The sequence below is a fragment of the Aspergillus ibericus genome (assembly GCF_003184845.1).
Source record: "Aspergillus ibericus CBS 121593 unplaced genomic scaffold BO80scaffold_4, whole genome shotgun sequence".
NCBI classification, from domain to species: Eukaryota; Fungi; Ascomycota; class Eurotiomycetes; order Eurotiales; family Aspergillaceae; genus Aspergillus; species Aspergillus ibericus.
Window position 1 is genome coordinate 920,461 of NW_020292102.1, and position 14,222 is coordinate 934,682.

Here is a 14,222-nt window from a genome sequence, read left to right on the forward strand (position 1 = left end):
GCTCGACGACGACAGCAACGATGGTCGACGGAGCACGGAAACAAGGGAGAGATGAGGGGGTTTGTTAGGTGAGTCGTAGGAGAGGAGGAAGGAGTCTGTGGTGTGTTGCATGCAGAGTGCTGCTGCGACATGGCACAGAGAGAGGTTTCACGAGGTCAAGATTTGTGAAAGGGGATAAGGGTAACGGTTGCGAGCAGAGGTGGAGGGGATTCCGGCAAGACATGACATGGGTTGGGTAAGACCCCCGAAACCTGAAGATGCATAACGAGTAGGAAGTGGCAGTGAACAAGGTGAGAGGGTGAGAATGAAGTTGTGTAGAATGTAAGGAAGGCATCGACCCGCTCGACCGGAGGAGTGTTGTTACTTGGGAGGGGCACTGACACATGCAGACGCAGGGAATATGACACGGCAAACAAGAGGAACATTAAAGGAATACTAAGAATTCAAACCAAACCCAGATCGATCGAATTTCCCCGCAAGCGTGGCTCATCATTACCGAAATGTAACGCTCAATGAATTTCCGAAACCCGGCAAAAGCCAACCCAAGGCTAACAGCTGTAACTCGAATCATGAGACTTCACTGCGCATAGAAAAACAATTGACTTCACTGGGACCCGCTGAAGTTACGGGGACCCCAGGATGCATTCCGGGACGGGCGTCGCGAAGAGCTGTTGCCGTTGGTTTGCTGGGTTGCGGCAGGTTTTTTGGGGTTCGAATTCTCGGTCCCTTCGCGTGGCTTCGTATTCTTTCGAGGCTTATTGAAACTCGAAGGGCCACGGGGACGGGGAGTATGGGCTCCTGCTTTTCGCGGAAGAGTGATAGTCTTCGTAATGGATGACCCTGGAACGCGGATTGAGACCCTAACGCTTCCGGACGGATCCCGGTCGTGGAATCCAACAATGAATGGCTCGACACTATGGACCTGCATTGACTTGAGGTGCTTGGACCGCAGCCGAGACTGCGAAGGCGCCCGTGCAGCCTGCCACGCTGCTGGAGGTGCTCGAGTCGGAACTCGGACGACCGGTAGAGATCCTACTTCACGGTCCTCAAAGATCTCCTCTGCCTCTTCGACTTGCTTCGCAGTCACCTCACCATCTCCGACATGATACTCGCCGTTACAAGGAAGAGAGACGGAAACCGAAGCAATATGTAGCTGCACATCAAGGGGTTCTTTGGTCGCGGACGTGACCGCCAGAGCATTCCTCTTCTCCGGTACCGTCTTTTTGCCAAACAGCGTGTTGATTTTCTCCTGCCAGGATGTCGCCGGTGCGGCGGGCGGCGGAGCAGCAACCATCGATGCAAAGGTGGGAGGCGGCGGCGGCGGAGCAACGACCTTGGGAGGCAGTTTCACGATAGGCTTCGGCGCAGGAAGGTGGACCAATGGTCTGTTCGAATCACCAGTGTATACAGGGTGACTCGACATTTCTTCCGGGGGAGGTGGCGAAGGACTCCGGAAATAGTCTCCTTCATCGGTGGCTGGCTTTCTCGGATTCTCCATTGCTTGAGGGAAGAACCGTGAACTCCGAGCTGGAACGCTGCCAAGAGGACGAGCGGGCGTTTCTGCGAAAGGTAAAGAGCCAACCGGGTGGTCAAATCCAGGAAGGGGATTTGCCAGAGGCGCGGTGCTATCTGAAGTCCTGGAGATTGCAACGACTTGTCTCTGCCCAGCCTGGTCTCCAGTCCGGACCTGCCGCCAGGTTTCATTGAAGGTCACCGGAAGCGCAGAAGGGCCCTCACGCATCGTATTGTACTCGTTGCGAAGCTTCTCGTTCTCCTCTGCCTCGCGTTTCGCAGCGACTGCATGGAAATTGTTCCAAGCCGCTGTTCCAGCAGCTACGCGGTTCTCATGTTGCCGGTGAGAGCTTGGAGGTCCGATCGGCCCGGGCCGCAGCATGGGGTTGATGGCGTCGTAAGACACATGCCTGATTTCGGGCGATGGCAAGGGAGATATAGATGCATTCTCCTGTGGAGATCGCGTGGGAGCGGAGAAATGCGGTGCTCCTGGGGCCATGGGCGGCTGATCAAGTCCCAGGTGGCTGCGAAGCGAGATATCCCTCCCTGGGAAGCCTCCGAGGCCTTGCTCAAAAATTCCGTTCCCCAAGGTCTTGTCATTGCTAAGTGGCTTCCAAGGATTTGAGATCGCAGGAGGTGCCGGTGCCACAAACTTTGGGTTGGGGGACCATGGCAGATACGTGCTAGTGGTGTTCAGGTTACCTCTCCACTGAGGGCTTTGCTCATCGACCTTAGATTCTGGCAATTGATCTGAGCTCGGTGCCTGAAGGTCACCAGGCTGCTGAGATCCATTGGGCATGACAGATTCCTGCTTAGCCTCACGAGCTGGCGAAGGGGCGCGTCGGACAGGGGCCACAGCGGAGGCTTTATCTGTAGCGCTTCTTTCCCTCTCCACAAGCTTCTTCACAGTATCCGGATGATGAACCTTCATCATTCCATATTGCTTAGGCTCACCGCTCGGCTCGGGTACTGGTGGTTTCGGAGGAGAATGGGCAGCTTGCGCGGTAGGCTGCGCGATACTTGCCTCGGGCTTACCGGCGTCCAGGGACTCCTTACGCCTTGATTTCGGCTTTTCGGGGGCTGGACCAAGAGCCTCGAGCTTCTGCCGAATTCTTTCACGCTTTGCAGCTTCCTCCCGCTCCTCTTGCTCTAGCCTCCGTTGGCGAGCTTCCAATCTCTTCTCCTTCATGATGCGTTCTTGCATCGCGACAGGGTCTTCTTGTGGTGCCTGTGGTGATTCCTGCAGTTCCTGCGGTGCTGTTATCTGTTCTTCAATTGCTTGGACAGGAGGTGGTTGTGGAATTCCACCGGGTGCACTGGTCATTCTGTCTTGCACATTTGTAGCACCTCTTGGGGGCCAGGGACCAGGGCCATGCCGGGAAGGCGAGGGCTCGCGTAAAGAGGCATCATTTGAAAGAGGCAGGTCTCTGGTGGGTATCGATGATTCAATCATGCCATTCACCTGGGACCCTCTCCTAGACTCGAACACCTTCTGGGTCATATCGGGTCTACCAATCGACATCCGACGTCCGAAGCTACCACTTCCTCCGCTAACATTAGATGATGTGCGCCGCCGCGTCCAGTGCATGCCATCTTGGCCGCTTGACCGATGTGTTTGAAATGCTGGTGAGGGTTCTGCCGGCCCAGTGGGTTCACCGTGTGGGGGCCTCTGCAACAAGGCTGGCGTGCGATGATTCGGTTCAGCGCGCCAGGGTCCTTTCCTCGTATCCGGAGCAGGCTCATAGCGACCCGATCGCGAATTGTAGAGCTCACGAGTTCCGGACTGCATCTCCCTCCAGGATCTATTGAAATCATCTGCAGCGATTTCCTTCGGGGGCAGAGGTCCACCAGGACCGTCGTTCACGTGAGGTTCCCTTACAGGAGCCCGCACCGGCGGTTGGACCTGGATTGGAGGAATGACAGGGGAAATCTTCTCGACGGGTGGTAAAGGTGCCCAAGGCGATTTGACGGGGGGAGGAGCTGGACTTGTGGATAGTAAAGGTGATTTGTCGTTTGGTCCTTTTGCAGCAATACTAGCACTCTTTGCTTGTCTTTCTGCATTTGCTCCAAGCCGGAGAACCGTGGGGTTCGGTCCAATGGAAGTCGTAGGCTTTGGGACAAACTTCGGTGGCTCCTTAATAGCTGCAGCTTGCTCCACGGGAGGAAAATCCTTTTTGAAATCTGTTGTCACCTTATCTTGACTAGGAACCGGAACCGGGGGCGCAGGCTCTGGGTGGGCGAGGTTGGTCTTTGTGCCATCGGTCCACTCAATCGTCTCGGGAGCCCAGTCATCTTCATCATCGTCGATATCGGCCCATTTCGCTTCGCTTCCCCCACCATCTTCCTGTATCCGCGATGTCATGTGAATTCCGTACTGTTGTTTCAACTCCTCGTCGGTCAGGTGCTTTGGAGGTGTTTGTTGAACAGCTGTATGGGCGTGATAGTCAGAAGCATATTCGAGACTCATCGGGGGTGTATACTTACGTCGATTCTTGTTCCAAACTTGATTCGGGTCGGGTCCAGTTCCGCCAGGCTTGGCTGCACCTGCCCCCAGTTTTGACAACGAGTCACGTAGGCTGCTAGTGGTCTTGACAACTAAGCGAGGGCGTGAGGAAGGCGGCGGCGTACCCAGCGGAGTGGTTGAGATCAGGGGAGCTGTAGTGAATTAGACATTTCCCTCTGCATGACCCGTGAATGCAAATACCTTTCTCGGAAGCCTTTGTTATGGGCGGAGTGCCGGGGGCCTTAGGGACAGAAAATTTGGCGAAGCTAACAGGCTTGAAGGAGGCTGGCTTTTTCGAACCGGCGCGCAGTCTGCCTTCTGTTCGACTGGCGTCGGATTCTGAGCCTCCCTGAGAGGCTGTGTCCTCCCCAGCATCTGACCCGGACGTCACTCCGTTCATTTCGAGTGCCCGTGCGGCGACCGGTAAAAGACCAGACTTCGGGGTATCCTGGGTCGGGTTCAGTAGGTAGATTGCGACGTCGTTATCGGTACCACTCACGCTCGGCGTCTGATCGGCATCCTTTGCTTTTCCGTTCTCTTCTGGTTGTTCAGCGGCACCCATTTTCAATTCACCGCGTTGATCACTCAGGCTCGTCTCCGATTGTGTCGTTGTTGTTGTTGTAGTAGTAGTAGTGGTATCTTTGAACTCCCCCACGTCCCCTCCAGCAGATTTATTGTCGGTCGTGCTCGCAGGAACGTCGGAAGGCGAAGGTTCGCCGCCCGACAGGGTTTGGTCTACCACATCGTGGCTGCTCTGCTCTGCCATAACAATTCTCGAGTCTGTGAGGCCAACGGGGTGCGACATCTGTTAGACCAGTGTTCTGAAACTGTAAACACGGAAACAAGTGGCGACTGTGATCCTGAATTTATGAATGCATGAGAAGGGATGGGCTGAGAATATACCTATTGTCAGGTACCAAGAGTCGCCACGGTTGAACTGTAAGCTCAACTACTTGAGCCGTAAAAGCTCCGAACGACCAGGTGGACGGCGGAGAGGGGAGCAGTGCTTGGAGCTCAGAACGAAGGAAAGGCCGAGGAAGAATATGGGCGGGGCGCAAGAAGGCTGGCAGTATGATGGTATAAGGCCGCTGCCCAGAGAATCCCGAAAGGGAGGTCGTGATCGAAGGAGGTGTGTTCTTCTCGGGGTTGGTGATCGGGTGATGGCTGCAGTCATGGACGATGACTGACGGTTCAGGTTGAGGCACTACCGCGGCTGCTTTCGGTTAGCGCGCTGGTCTTCCCGCAAACCCTGTGGCTGGAGCCGTGCTGGAGTTCCTCGTCCACCGGCACCGCCCGATTCACTCCTCGCCTCGCTCTCCAAATTTAAACCTCCAACGACGCTCCAGGGGCTTCAGAAAGGGGCAGGTTGGCGACCCCACCCCCTTCTGCCCTCTTTCTTGGGGCTGTGGCTCCCGTGGATGTCTCTATGCACCCCCTCACTGGACAGGTGAATCGAGCCTCGCCGGAACGGCATCGGGCTCATTCCCGGGGTACTGGCCTCCTGTCTCACCACCAGAGTGAAGTCGCTGTTTTCATCTTCCTCATACCTGTCAGGCGAGAAGCCCCCGGTTGCTGCTGTCAAGCATCGGACGTGGTGAATATAGGAACTTCCTTCTACCTGGGGAATGAGGACACTAATGACGCAGGCACTATGGGCTACTGCGGACTACACATGATGCGGACTATACTACTAAGCATTTATAGTGACTCGACGGAGTACATTGGCCACTCCAGCTTTGACTAACCTCGTGACCTCCCAGCCCGGCCTGTACTACGCCCGACGTCTCGATTGGAAAGGCCCGTTCTGTTCCACATTTCCTGTGTTCTATGTCTTCACGGGGGTGGTTGCTCAAAGGTGATTTCATTTTGGCACCAATACACTATCGATACTCTTTCTACATGCTCTATGGTATCTAAGAAAGAGTAACCGGACCCTCCCTTCGTCCGCTGATGTACCCCTGAGCAGTACGGAAACACGGGTGCTCAGGCGCCTACCGTTTTGGTGGTCTCCGAAATGTGATCTATTTATGATGTTAGCGGCTGCCAAGAAGAACGTTTCTTGCTCGATGGCTGTATAATGGCGATGGAGCATTGCAGCCTGCTCGGAACCTGGCTACTACTACAAGTACTACTAGCAATAGTAGTAGTATCTGTCGTATACTGGGGCCAGGTCATAGTGCATAACATCCTCTAACCGGCAGGTGTAGTCTATCACTCTACATGTGGTCCCCAGTAGCGACGAGGGACTGTCGACGGCCATGCGCCACTGGAGCACTGACCTCTGGACATTTGTAGATATCCCATCTACAGATGTGACTTCAACGCCACGAGTGTCCAAGAACCAACGGTTTGAAGAACCCATCTGGGGAAAAGAAAGTCTGCCACAAGGTAGTATGCCAACACAGAATAACAGTCAGTAAATGTCCTGATTCTGAATAGCGTATGCCCTCTAATATTATTGTCAACTGAGTGGCTCCGAGAAAGGAATGCTACCACGATAGTCCAATGACGGATAAGAAAATCATTCTGCAGTAAGTACGTTCAAAAAGTTCGCTTGTGGAAAACAAATGTAGCGGGACGTTTACCCTAATCAAGAAGCGTCTTACGGCCTGGGAATCATCCATAACCCACATCGCATACTGATCCTAGCGGCATGGATGTGGTTGAAAACCAAGAGGTTAAGACCGCACATGGAGAAGCAAAAGATTAGGGGGAGATCTAAGCCTGGGGACACCAGAAGACTACTCCAGATTACTACACGATTATATCCACTGTGGGGGAACTGAGCGCGGCATGATCCGCAAATGTACAATACGATTGGAAGCGTACGTCAGCCCTATACGTACGAGTTCATTGACATCGAAGACCAGGCAGACTACATGACGTTTAGCGGCTCGCAGGACTCGGAACGGACTACGTGACATGCCCTCCAGTGCATGTTTGCGTCCCCCGTATTGGCAACCCGTGCATTGCCCCAGAGATCTCGAAAGCCGTAATAACAGGGTCAAATTATGGTCCTGGTTCATAACTCCGAGGGTGTCGCCAGTATCGCTAACATCACGGGTATTCGGCAAAAAGTAGGCGACCCATTGCATCAATTTTGAACAGGGAAATGGAAATTTTGTTTTTCTTTCATTCGGGGGAATCTATGCACAGGATTTAGATGTGATAGAACATCCAGGAACCCTCTGTTTTGCTTCGTCTCATTGCAAAGGCTACCCCAAGTTGGAAAACCCCAAACACCAAACAACCGCACGGACCGTTTTTCATTCGTTTAGATGTGGGTGTCGTAGGGGATAGGGGTGATGGTCTCGGGGGCGGCACCCTCGACGTGGTGAGCCTCACGGGGGCCGACGGGCTGTCTCTTCAGGTGGAGGTGGACACCCTGCTCCTTGGCCTGGCGCTTCTTCTCGGCGTTGAGCTTAACACGCTTGATGAAGTCCTCACGGGAGCGGGAGTGCTTGACGTGCTCGATGCGGACGTTGATGCGCTTCTCGAGGTAGCGGTTGCGGACGACCTTGTAGATGATGACACCGACGGAGGACTTGGTCACGTTGTAGACGACACCGGTCTTTCCGTTGTAGACCTTGTAGGGCATACTATTCCAATGTCTCAGCAAACCATCTTTCGCTCAAAATTTCGAGATGCAACACGCAAATCCGTTCATGTCGGGATTCCCATTATTGCACCGGGCGGAACTTGTACTGACCCCTTCTGGACGGCACCGTTAACCTTGATGTCGACAATATCGCCAACCCTATAAAACTATCAGATCCTGCAATCCACCCATATATTATCCAAATCGGCGAGAAATTTCGGCGTACCGGTAGGTCTTCAGGTAGGTCGACAGACGGATAGCACCGTGCTCCTTGAAGTTACGGCTGAAGGCATACTGAAAAGTTCGTCAGCGGGACGCGTTCCGGACCAGCGAAAAAGCGCAGTAACAAGCTGGGCGATATCGACATACCCGAGTACCGGCTCTCAAACCGTGCGAGTGACCCATGTCGGCGGTGTTGGTGGTGCTGGTGTTGAGAACTTGTCGACGTCGAAGAAATGCCTCGCTATGCCGCCCTTCGCGATGGTGTAGACTTCTCGGGTGCTTAGTGCGGCGTTTCTCCGCCGCCGAGGGCTAGCCCTTGCGCTAGTCCGCTTCCGGCTCCACCTTCGCTCGCTTAGTTCCCTTCTCCAAAACGCATCTTCAACTTCAGATCCTCTGTGCTTTTCGTGAAGTTTGGTGTGTACGACAATCTCGCGACAACGCGCAATCAGCAGTCATGGCCCCCGCTCCGTGAGTATACAACTGGCGATGAAGCTCATCTGTGTCGCACCCATCTAATGTCAATTCTGCGAACAGCCGCGTTTACTCCAAGACCTACAAGGTCCCCCGTCGTCGTAAGTCCTCTTATCAGTTTTGCGAAATTGAGAAGTTCTCGGCATGCGTTTTGATACTAATATATCGATATAGCTTTCGAGTCGGCCCGTCTGTTAGTACTCTCCGGCCACTGATCAGAAGCGTGCTTCTGTTTATGTCGCGTGTTCCCATGCCTAACGTCTATCGCTAGTGACTCGGAACTGAAGGTTGTCGGCGAGTACGGCCTGCGCAACAAGCGTGAGGTGTGGCGTGTCCAGCTCACCCTGTCCAAGATTCGTCGTGCTGCTCGGTATGCGCCCTTTCGGATGAACGATCGACTTCGAAACTGGGTCGGAGAAAGTGATGGAACAATCGCTGACTGTTGTGCACAGTGAGCTTCTCACCCTCGACGAGAAGGACCCCAAGCGTCTTTTCGAAGGTAACGCTTTGATTCGCCGTCTGGTCCGCATCGGTGTCCTCGATGAGTCCCGCATGAAGCTCGATTACGTCCTTGCCCTCCGCGTTGAGGACTTCTTGGAGCGTCGTCTTCAGACTTGCGTCTACAAGCTCGGTCTTGCCAAGTCCATCCACCACGCCCGTGTCCTGATCAAGCAGCGCCACATCCGCGTCGGCAAGCAGATCGTCAACGTTCCCTCCTACATGGTCCGCCTGGACTCCCAGAAGCACATCGACTTCGCCCTTACCTCCCCCTACGGTGGTGGCCGCCCTGGCCGTGTCCAGCGCAAGAAGGCTGCCGCTGCTGCCGGTGGTGACGACGAGGCTGAGGAGGATGAGGAGTAAAGGATTAAAAATTGGAGTACGGACAGGTTTCGTTAGCCAAAATAAAACCGCGGGGCTCTGTGGCTGCAGCATAGCGTATAATGTTGTACGATCATGCAATTCCATGAATGAACCAGTAGCCTACGGCTCGATTCCCACAATACTAGCTTCTGTACAGTAAATTATCCCTCTTGAACACCCACGTAATCCGAATCCAGTATGGGCCGAAAACGCCGTATCCCCACATCCAGTATCATCAATCATTTCGCCGTCTCAAGGGCCTCATCCTTCAAAATCGACTAGTTTCTTGAGCGCTTCTTCCGCGCTACGGTACCATCGCCCCATCTCTACCAGTCCGTCGCTCTCGCCCTCTTCCTTCTTTCTCTTGACTTCCTGGGCCTGCGCGATCGCCTCTGTCTTCCGTCGTTCTAGAACACTTAGCTCGCGCTCCACCGCCTCGGCCTCTCGTGTCTTGCGGGGCAGGGCATTTTGCACGGCAGCAAGCTGTCGATCAAGAGCCGCAAGCTCCGCCTCCCGTTCGGACAGAAGACTCAATGTTGCAGGAAGAGGAAGATTTTGCGTTGTTGAACCGTTCGCATCCGTTCCTTGTTTCGCACGGAGCTCAGCAATAGTAGATTCGAGGTTTTCGATCGATTCCGGCAGAGTGGACAGTTGCGTCATTTGTAGTTGCACATTCTTGTACCCTGCTCAGTGACATAAATTGTCAGAACACTTGACTCTGAGGGCCTAATGACAGGAATCCAGTCCTGGACCGAGGGAAGAGAACACTCACTGTTTGCCAAATCCTTGCCGGTCTTCTCCATTTCCTCCACCATGGATCGCACTTCCTCTTTGCGCGCACGAAGGTCGGCTTTCACTTCCGCCAACTGCGCCTCCATCTCAACATTTTCATTGTGACCGACTACTAGGGGCGGGTCGCCCACGATTGCACGCAAGAATTTCTCCTTCGTGACTTGCTCGACATATGAAAAGCGCAACTTCGAGAACAGTTCCTTTGTATAACATGTCAGCACCAGGGGATGGTCCTACTGCGCGTTCCAGACAAGAGGATCGATCTCGTACTTTATAATGCGTCAAATCCGCCTCTAACGAAGCTGGCGTCGGGTTTTCATAGGTAGAGACATCTGACCTGCGCTTCGACGGAGACGAGCGTCGACTTTCATCATCAGGAGAGAAGATCGGTTCGCTGATGCGCAGAATGTTCAATTGCGTTTTCAGGTCCCCGCTATCGTCTCCTAATTGCTGGAGTTGTTTTCGTGTTTCCGCAGGACTTAACTCGGCCATTGTGTGGGACCGAGCTGAGTATTGTGTCAAGATTGCAATGTATTCAATCAGATAGTCCTGGTGGGGATGAGTATGCCGCGTCTCCTATTGAATTGGGGGGAGGGGTGACTGCAAAAACCATTCATTATCGCGCGTCGGCAGAAACATGCGGAGGTAAACAGATTCATCGGACCCACCACTTTATCGGCCGGGCGGTGAAGTCACCGGTGAGCAGCGACAGTGAATATCGCCGGTTGTATCGTGACTCCCACTCTTAACGACGAGAGGCCATTTTCTTTTCTCGATATACTCGATTGGATACCGCAATTCGAAGACTTGGCTCTTTGCTGAATCTTAGACCCTAATATGATATAATTTTCTTCCCGCGACTGCTTAATCCCCAGCATTACCCTCAGTGCCACTACCCGACACCATGCCTCCCAAAGCAGTCGGCGACCCCAGCGACGATGCCTATGTTGCACAGGTCCTTGCACGGGAAGCACGGGATAGCTCCTTGAAATATTCGGCGCATGGATTAGAAGCGTATATGCCCAAAAGGTACCGACTTTCCTCTGCTGAAGAGCTGGTGGCGATCGAGCTGACGCATCATTACTATAGGCCTACAGGTGCCGCTCCTAAACCGAATACTCGATTCCTCCGAAATATCATCCGAGAAACAGACAATCATAATGCAGCATTGAAACGGAAAGAAGAACGGGAGGCCCGGGAGCGAATGCGACAGTTGAAGACCCAAGCATCGTCCTCTTCGTCGCAAGATGCGAAACGCGAACAGCGTCGCAGCCAACGTACATCAGACGATCGGGAATCGCGGCACGATAGGAGGCGAGATCGCGAGGGAAAATCCAGCTCTCACCGGAGGAGGCATAGAAGTCGTTCAGTATCTACAGAGAGGGACCAATCACACAGGAGCCGACGAAGACGCGAAGCTAAGGATACCGATGACGACCGGTATAGATACTCTAGGAAGAGTCGTCGCAATCAATCGTATTCCCGGTCTAGAAGCCGATCCCCAGCGGATCGGGATGCCGATTCTCGCAGTCGTCGCCGACGGTATCGCAGTCGCTACGATTCTTTGTCGCGATCCCGTTCCCGGTCCCCGGTAGCTTCTGACAGGCGCAGGAATAAAGATCGTGAGCGCGGGAGTCACAGGAGTTCTCGTGGACAGGAGCCTTCTAAAAGGCACCGTACAACATCACTCAAAGAGCAATCGCCGCTTCGTGCGCCGCCCCCGGAGAATTCACCTTCGGATAATGAGTCGGATCCTCTAGAAGACCTTGTCGGGCCCCTACCGGCGAAAGATGATAATGATGACTATCCTGCGCCGATTCGTTCCCGGGGTCGAGGTGCCTACAAGCCCAACATGAGCAACATTGATGCACACTTTGCGCCCGACTACGACCCCACTACGGATGTGCACTTGGAGGAGGATGGCGGGCAGGCAGGCAGCAGGACTACTCGCCGGCCCGTCCCAGGTTTAATGAATGGCGATGATGACTGGGAACTTGCTCTCGAAGCGCTGCGTGATCGGGCTCGATGGAAGCAGAGAGGCGAGGAGAGGCTGCGGGAAGCTGGCTTCAGTAACGACTTCGTAGACCGGTGGAAGAGTAACACTACCTCCACGCCAGGAGAAGACTCAGAGGGCAGGTTAGAGGACGTGAAGTGGTCGAAGAAAGGCGAGGGTCGAGAGTGGGATCGGGGCAAGTTTGTCGACGAGGACGGGCATATTGATGTTAAGGCTTCTTGGTAGCATTGGTGGTTTGGGGAGTATATGCATGTCTACCTAAGTGGTGGGCTTTCAGCATCCCGGTATTCTATAGGCCACTTTATTTTTACGATGATATCCATTGATACGGGCTACGTGCTGTGTATCTGCCCATTATGACTTTACTACGGAGTACTAGACAACTAAGCACAGATTATCCTGCAAACCATCTCCGATATTGCTAGTGGGGTCAATTAGTGACCTTTATCCTGATCGGAAATATATCATACTACCTCTGCCGACATGTTCCCGAAGGATTCAATGAACTAACTTATCGTGACTTTATGCAGCCAATAAGGATCAATTCCCAGCTTATTAAATTAGGAACATCTCTATACAAGAAAATACGAATGCAAACATTCGTGATTCTGTACCATTCCAGAAAAACCGTCCCATATTCCGAAGTACAAGTAATTTACCTACTTACCGACAGCTTTTCCCCGCCAAGCCAGACCCCTCCTCCCGTTCCGCACTTTAGTCACAAGTGCGGAATCTCGCAATCCCATTGCATAAGCATCTAATGATGGCCTCATCGGCGGGGGAGATGAGTGGCCAAGATCCCGACGATATGGTAATACTTGTGACACGATCCAAGACATGATTGGTAAGATATTAGACATCTGGATGGCTTTGAACGTAGTAATAGTAATATATTGAGGTGCGGGTTTCCGGTATCCGATAGCGGATGTTCGTGTTTATATCTTGTCGGGTAGGGACTCGGATGAGGACGGAGGGTTCTTAGATCACTGACTACGCTTGGATCACGAAAGAGCTTGAGATTTATACTTTGCAGCTGGGCCTAGGTTGCGATAAGTCTACAGGAAGGTCTTTAACGATCTTGAGCCAACCGGGTTGTTGCATCTATCCACGCGCGGAGCAGACGCTATCCGATAAGCCCGCAATGACGGATCAATTTGCATTTGAGTATCCGTGGCCACTGGAGGGGTATGAGGGGTTGGATCCGCTTCCTGTGTAAGTGAGATGAGATGAAGGAGTGACATGGGATAGGGCTAACAAGTGATGTATAGAGAGAAAACCGAAGATGGAAAGTCCCTGAAAAATCCTCAACATGGGATTCTAAGTAAAGCATACGATGAGTTCCCGGACCCCCTTTCCAAGGACCGCCGTGGGGGCTTCGATATCCATATCTATCACTATCAGGTTGGTTGACCTGTACCTAGTCACCGTGATTCTCCGACTGACATGCGCAATTGAAGAACAATCCGGATCAAGTTGCCTTTGCGAGAGCCCTATGGGAGAGAATAAGGCGCGAGTGTGAGCGGCTACCCCTCTTCTTCGAAGTACTCGGGCATTTAGTGTGGTCGAATCTCGAGTATCTACCGATGCGCAACATTACTGACATGAGCAGTTCCCGAGTTACGAATTTATGACTTCTTTGACCGACCAATCGGGCCTCACCCGGTGGCCATGTTCGAGGTCAATCTTTTCACACCTCAACAGTTTGGTGCCTTTATACCTTGGCTTGTGATCAATCGGGGCCCCTTGAGTGCTTTGATCCATCCGAATACGGTACATACCGAGGAAGAGCGGAATCACACACAACGTGCTACCTGGTTGGGTGATAGAATTCCTCTCGATTTACGGGTGTTCAAACTCATGAAGGAAAAGCAGAAGAAACAGGAGCTTGAAGCTGAAAAGGCAGCGGCGGCGGCGGGGGAGAAGCTGTAGGCGTGGTACTCTATGATTGATTCGTACTGGAACTTCGTGATGGCGGATCTTGGGTGTGGTGATATGGCTCTGAATAACTTCGACGAATCGGAGGGTACGCTGGAAAGGCTTGACTGTTTATGATATCCAATAACGTATTAGCATACAATTATCTTTGGACATGAGAGGGAGAAGTGAATTGATCGAGCTATTACTCATTTGCATGAACTATGCGAGACCATGCATAAGGATACCGGAAGGTTGATTCGGTGAGAAGGTTGTACTCCGTATGCCTGGAAGGTTTCAGAAGCAAGGAATCCAGCATGGGATGGGGATCAGGT

The 14,222-nt window shown here is 53.1% G+C and overlaps 7 protein-coding genes across 7 annotated transcripts; 3 read left to right on the forward strand and 4 right to left on the reverse strand.

The window, feature by feature from the left end:
• Positions 1-604: 604 nt before the first annotated feature.
• On the reverse strand, positions 605-4,820 carry BO80DRAFT_431651 (uncharacterized protein; the record flags this gene model as incomplete). Its single annotated transcript, XM_025720756.1, has 4 exons — positions 605-3,939; positions 3,997-4,167; positions 4,217-4,463; positions 4,515-4,820. The coding sequence occupies 4 exons, from the start codon at positions 4,818-4,820 to the stop codon at positions 605-607; spliced, it is 4,059 nt and encodes a 1,352-aa protein (XP_025579446.1).
• On the reverse strand, positions 4,747-5,646 carry BO80DRAFT_421762 (uncharacterized protein). Its single transcript, XM_025718680.1, has one exon. The coding sequence runs from the start codon at positions 5,187-5,189 to the stop codon at positions 4,965-4,967; it is 225 nt and encodes a 74-aa protein (XP_025579447.1). The 5' UTR covers positions 5,190-5,646; the 3' UTR covers positions 4,747-4,964.
• Positions 5,647-7,289: 1,643 nt separating this feature from the next.
• On the reverse strand, positions 7,290-8,018 carry BO80DRAFT_452043 (60S ribosomal protein eL21; the record flags this gene model as incomplete). The annotated part of the gene is made up of 4 exons (XM_025721928.1): positions 7,290-7,614; positions 7,725-7,772; positions 7,840-7,907; positions 7,983-8,018. 4 exons carry the CDS (start codon positions 8,016-8,018, stop codon positions 7,290-7,292), a joined length of 477 nt encoding a protein of 158 aa, XP_025579448.1.
• Positions 8,019-8,285: 267 nt separating this feature from the next.
• Positions 8,286-9,312, forward strand: BO80DRAFT_421764 (40S ribosomal protein uS4). The gene is made up of 5 exons (XM_025718681.1): positions 8,286-8,303; positions 8,370-8,407; positions 8,481-8,499; positions 8,578-8,676; positions 8,759-9,312. Exons 1-5 carry the CDS (start codon positions 8,290-8,292, stop codon positions 9,165-9,167), a joined length of 579 nt encoding a protein of 192 aa, XP_025579449.1. The 5' UTR covers positions 8,286-8,289; the 3' UTR covers positions 9,168-9,312.
• On the reverse strand, positions 9,298-10,551 carry BO80DRAFT_177730 (uncharacterized protein). Its single transcript, XM_025713988.1, has 3 exons — positions 10,230-10,551; positions 9,940-10,159; positions 9,298-9,850 (listed from the first exon to the last, which is right to left on the reverse strand). Exons 1-3 carry the CDS (start codon positions 10,449-10,451, stop codon positions 9,429-9,431), a joined length of 864 nt encoding a protein of 287 aa, XP_025579450.1. The 5' UTR covers positions 10,452-10,551; the 3' UTR covers positions 9,298-9,428.
• Positions 10,552-10,690: 139 nt separating this feature from the next.
• BO80DRAFT_373647 (uncharacterized protein) lies at positions 10,691-12,332 on the forward strand. The gene is made up of 2 exons (XM_025716570.1): positions 10,691-10,988; positions 11,049-12,332. The coding sequence occupies exons 1-2, from the start codon at positions 10,864-10,866 to the stop codon at positions 12,196-12,198; spliced, it is 1,275 nt and encodes a 424-aa protein (XP_025579451.1). The 5' UTR covers positions 10,691-10,863; the 3' UTR covers positions 12,199-12,332.
• Positions 12,333-12,903: 571 nt separating this feature from the next.
• Positions 12,904-14,082, forward strand: BO80DRAFT_421766 (uncharacterized protein). The gene is made up of 4 exons (XM_025718682.1): positions 12,904-13,185; positions 13,242-13,374; positions 13,431-13,488; positions 13,583-14,082. Exons 1-4 carry the CDS (start codon positions 13,115-13,117, stop codon positions 13,900-13,902), a joined length of 582 nt encoding a protein of 193 aa, XP_025579452.1. The 5' UTR covers positions 12,904-13,114; the 3' UTR covers positions 13,903-14,082.
• Positions 14,083-14,222: the final 140 nt, after the last annotated feature.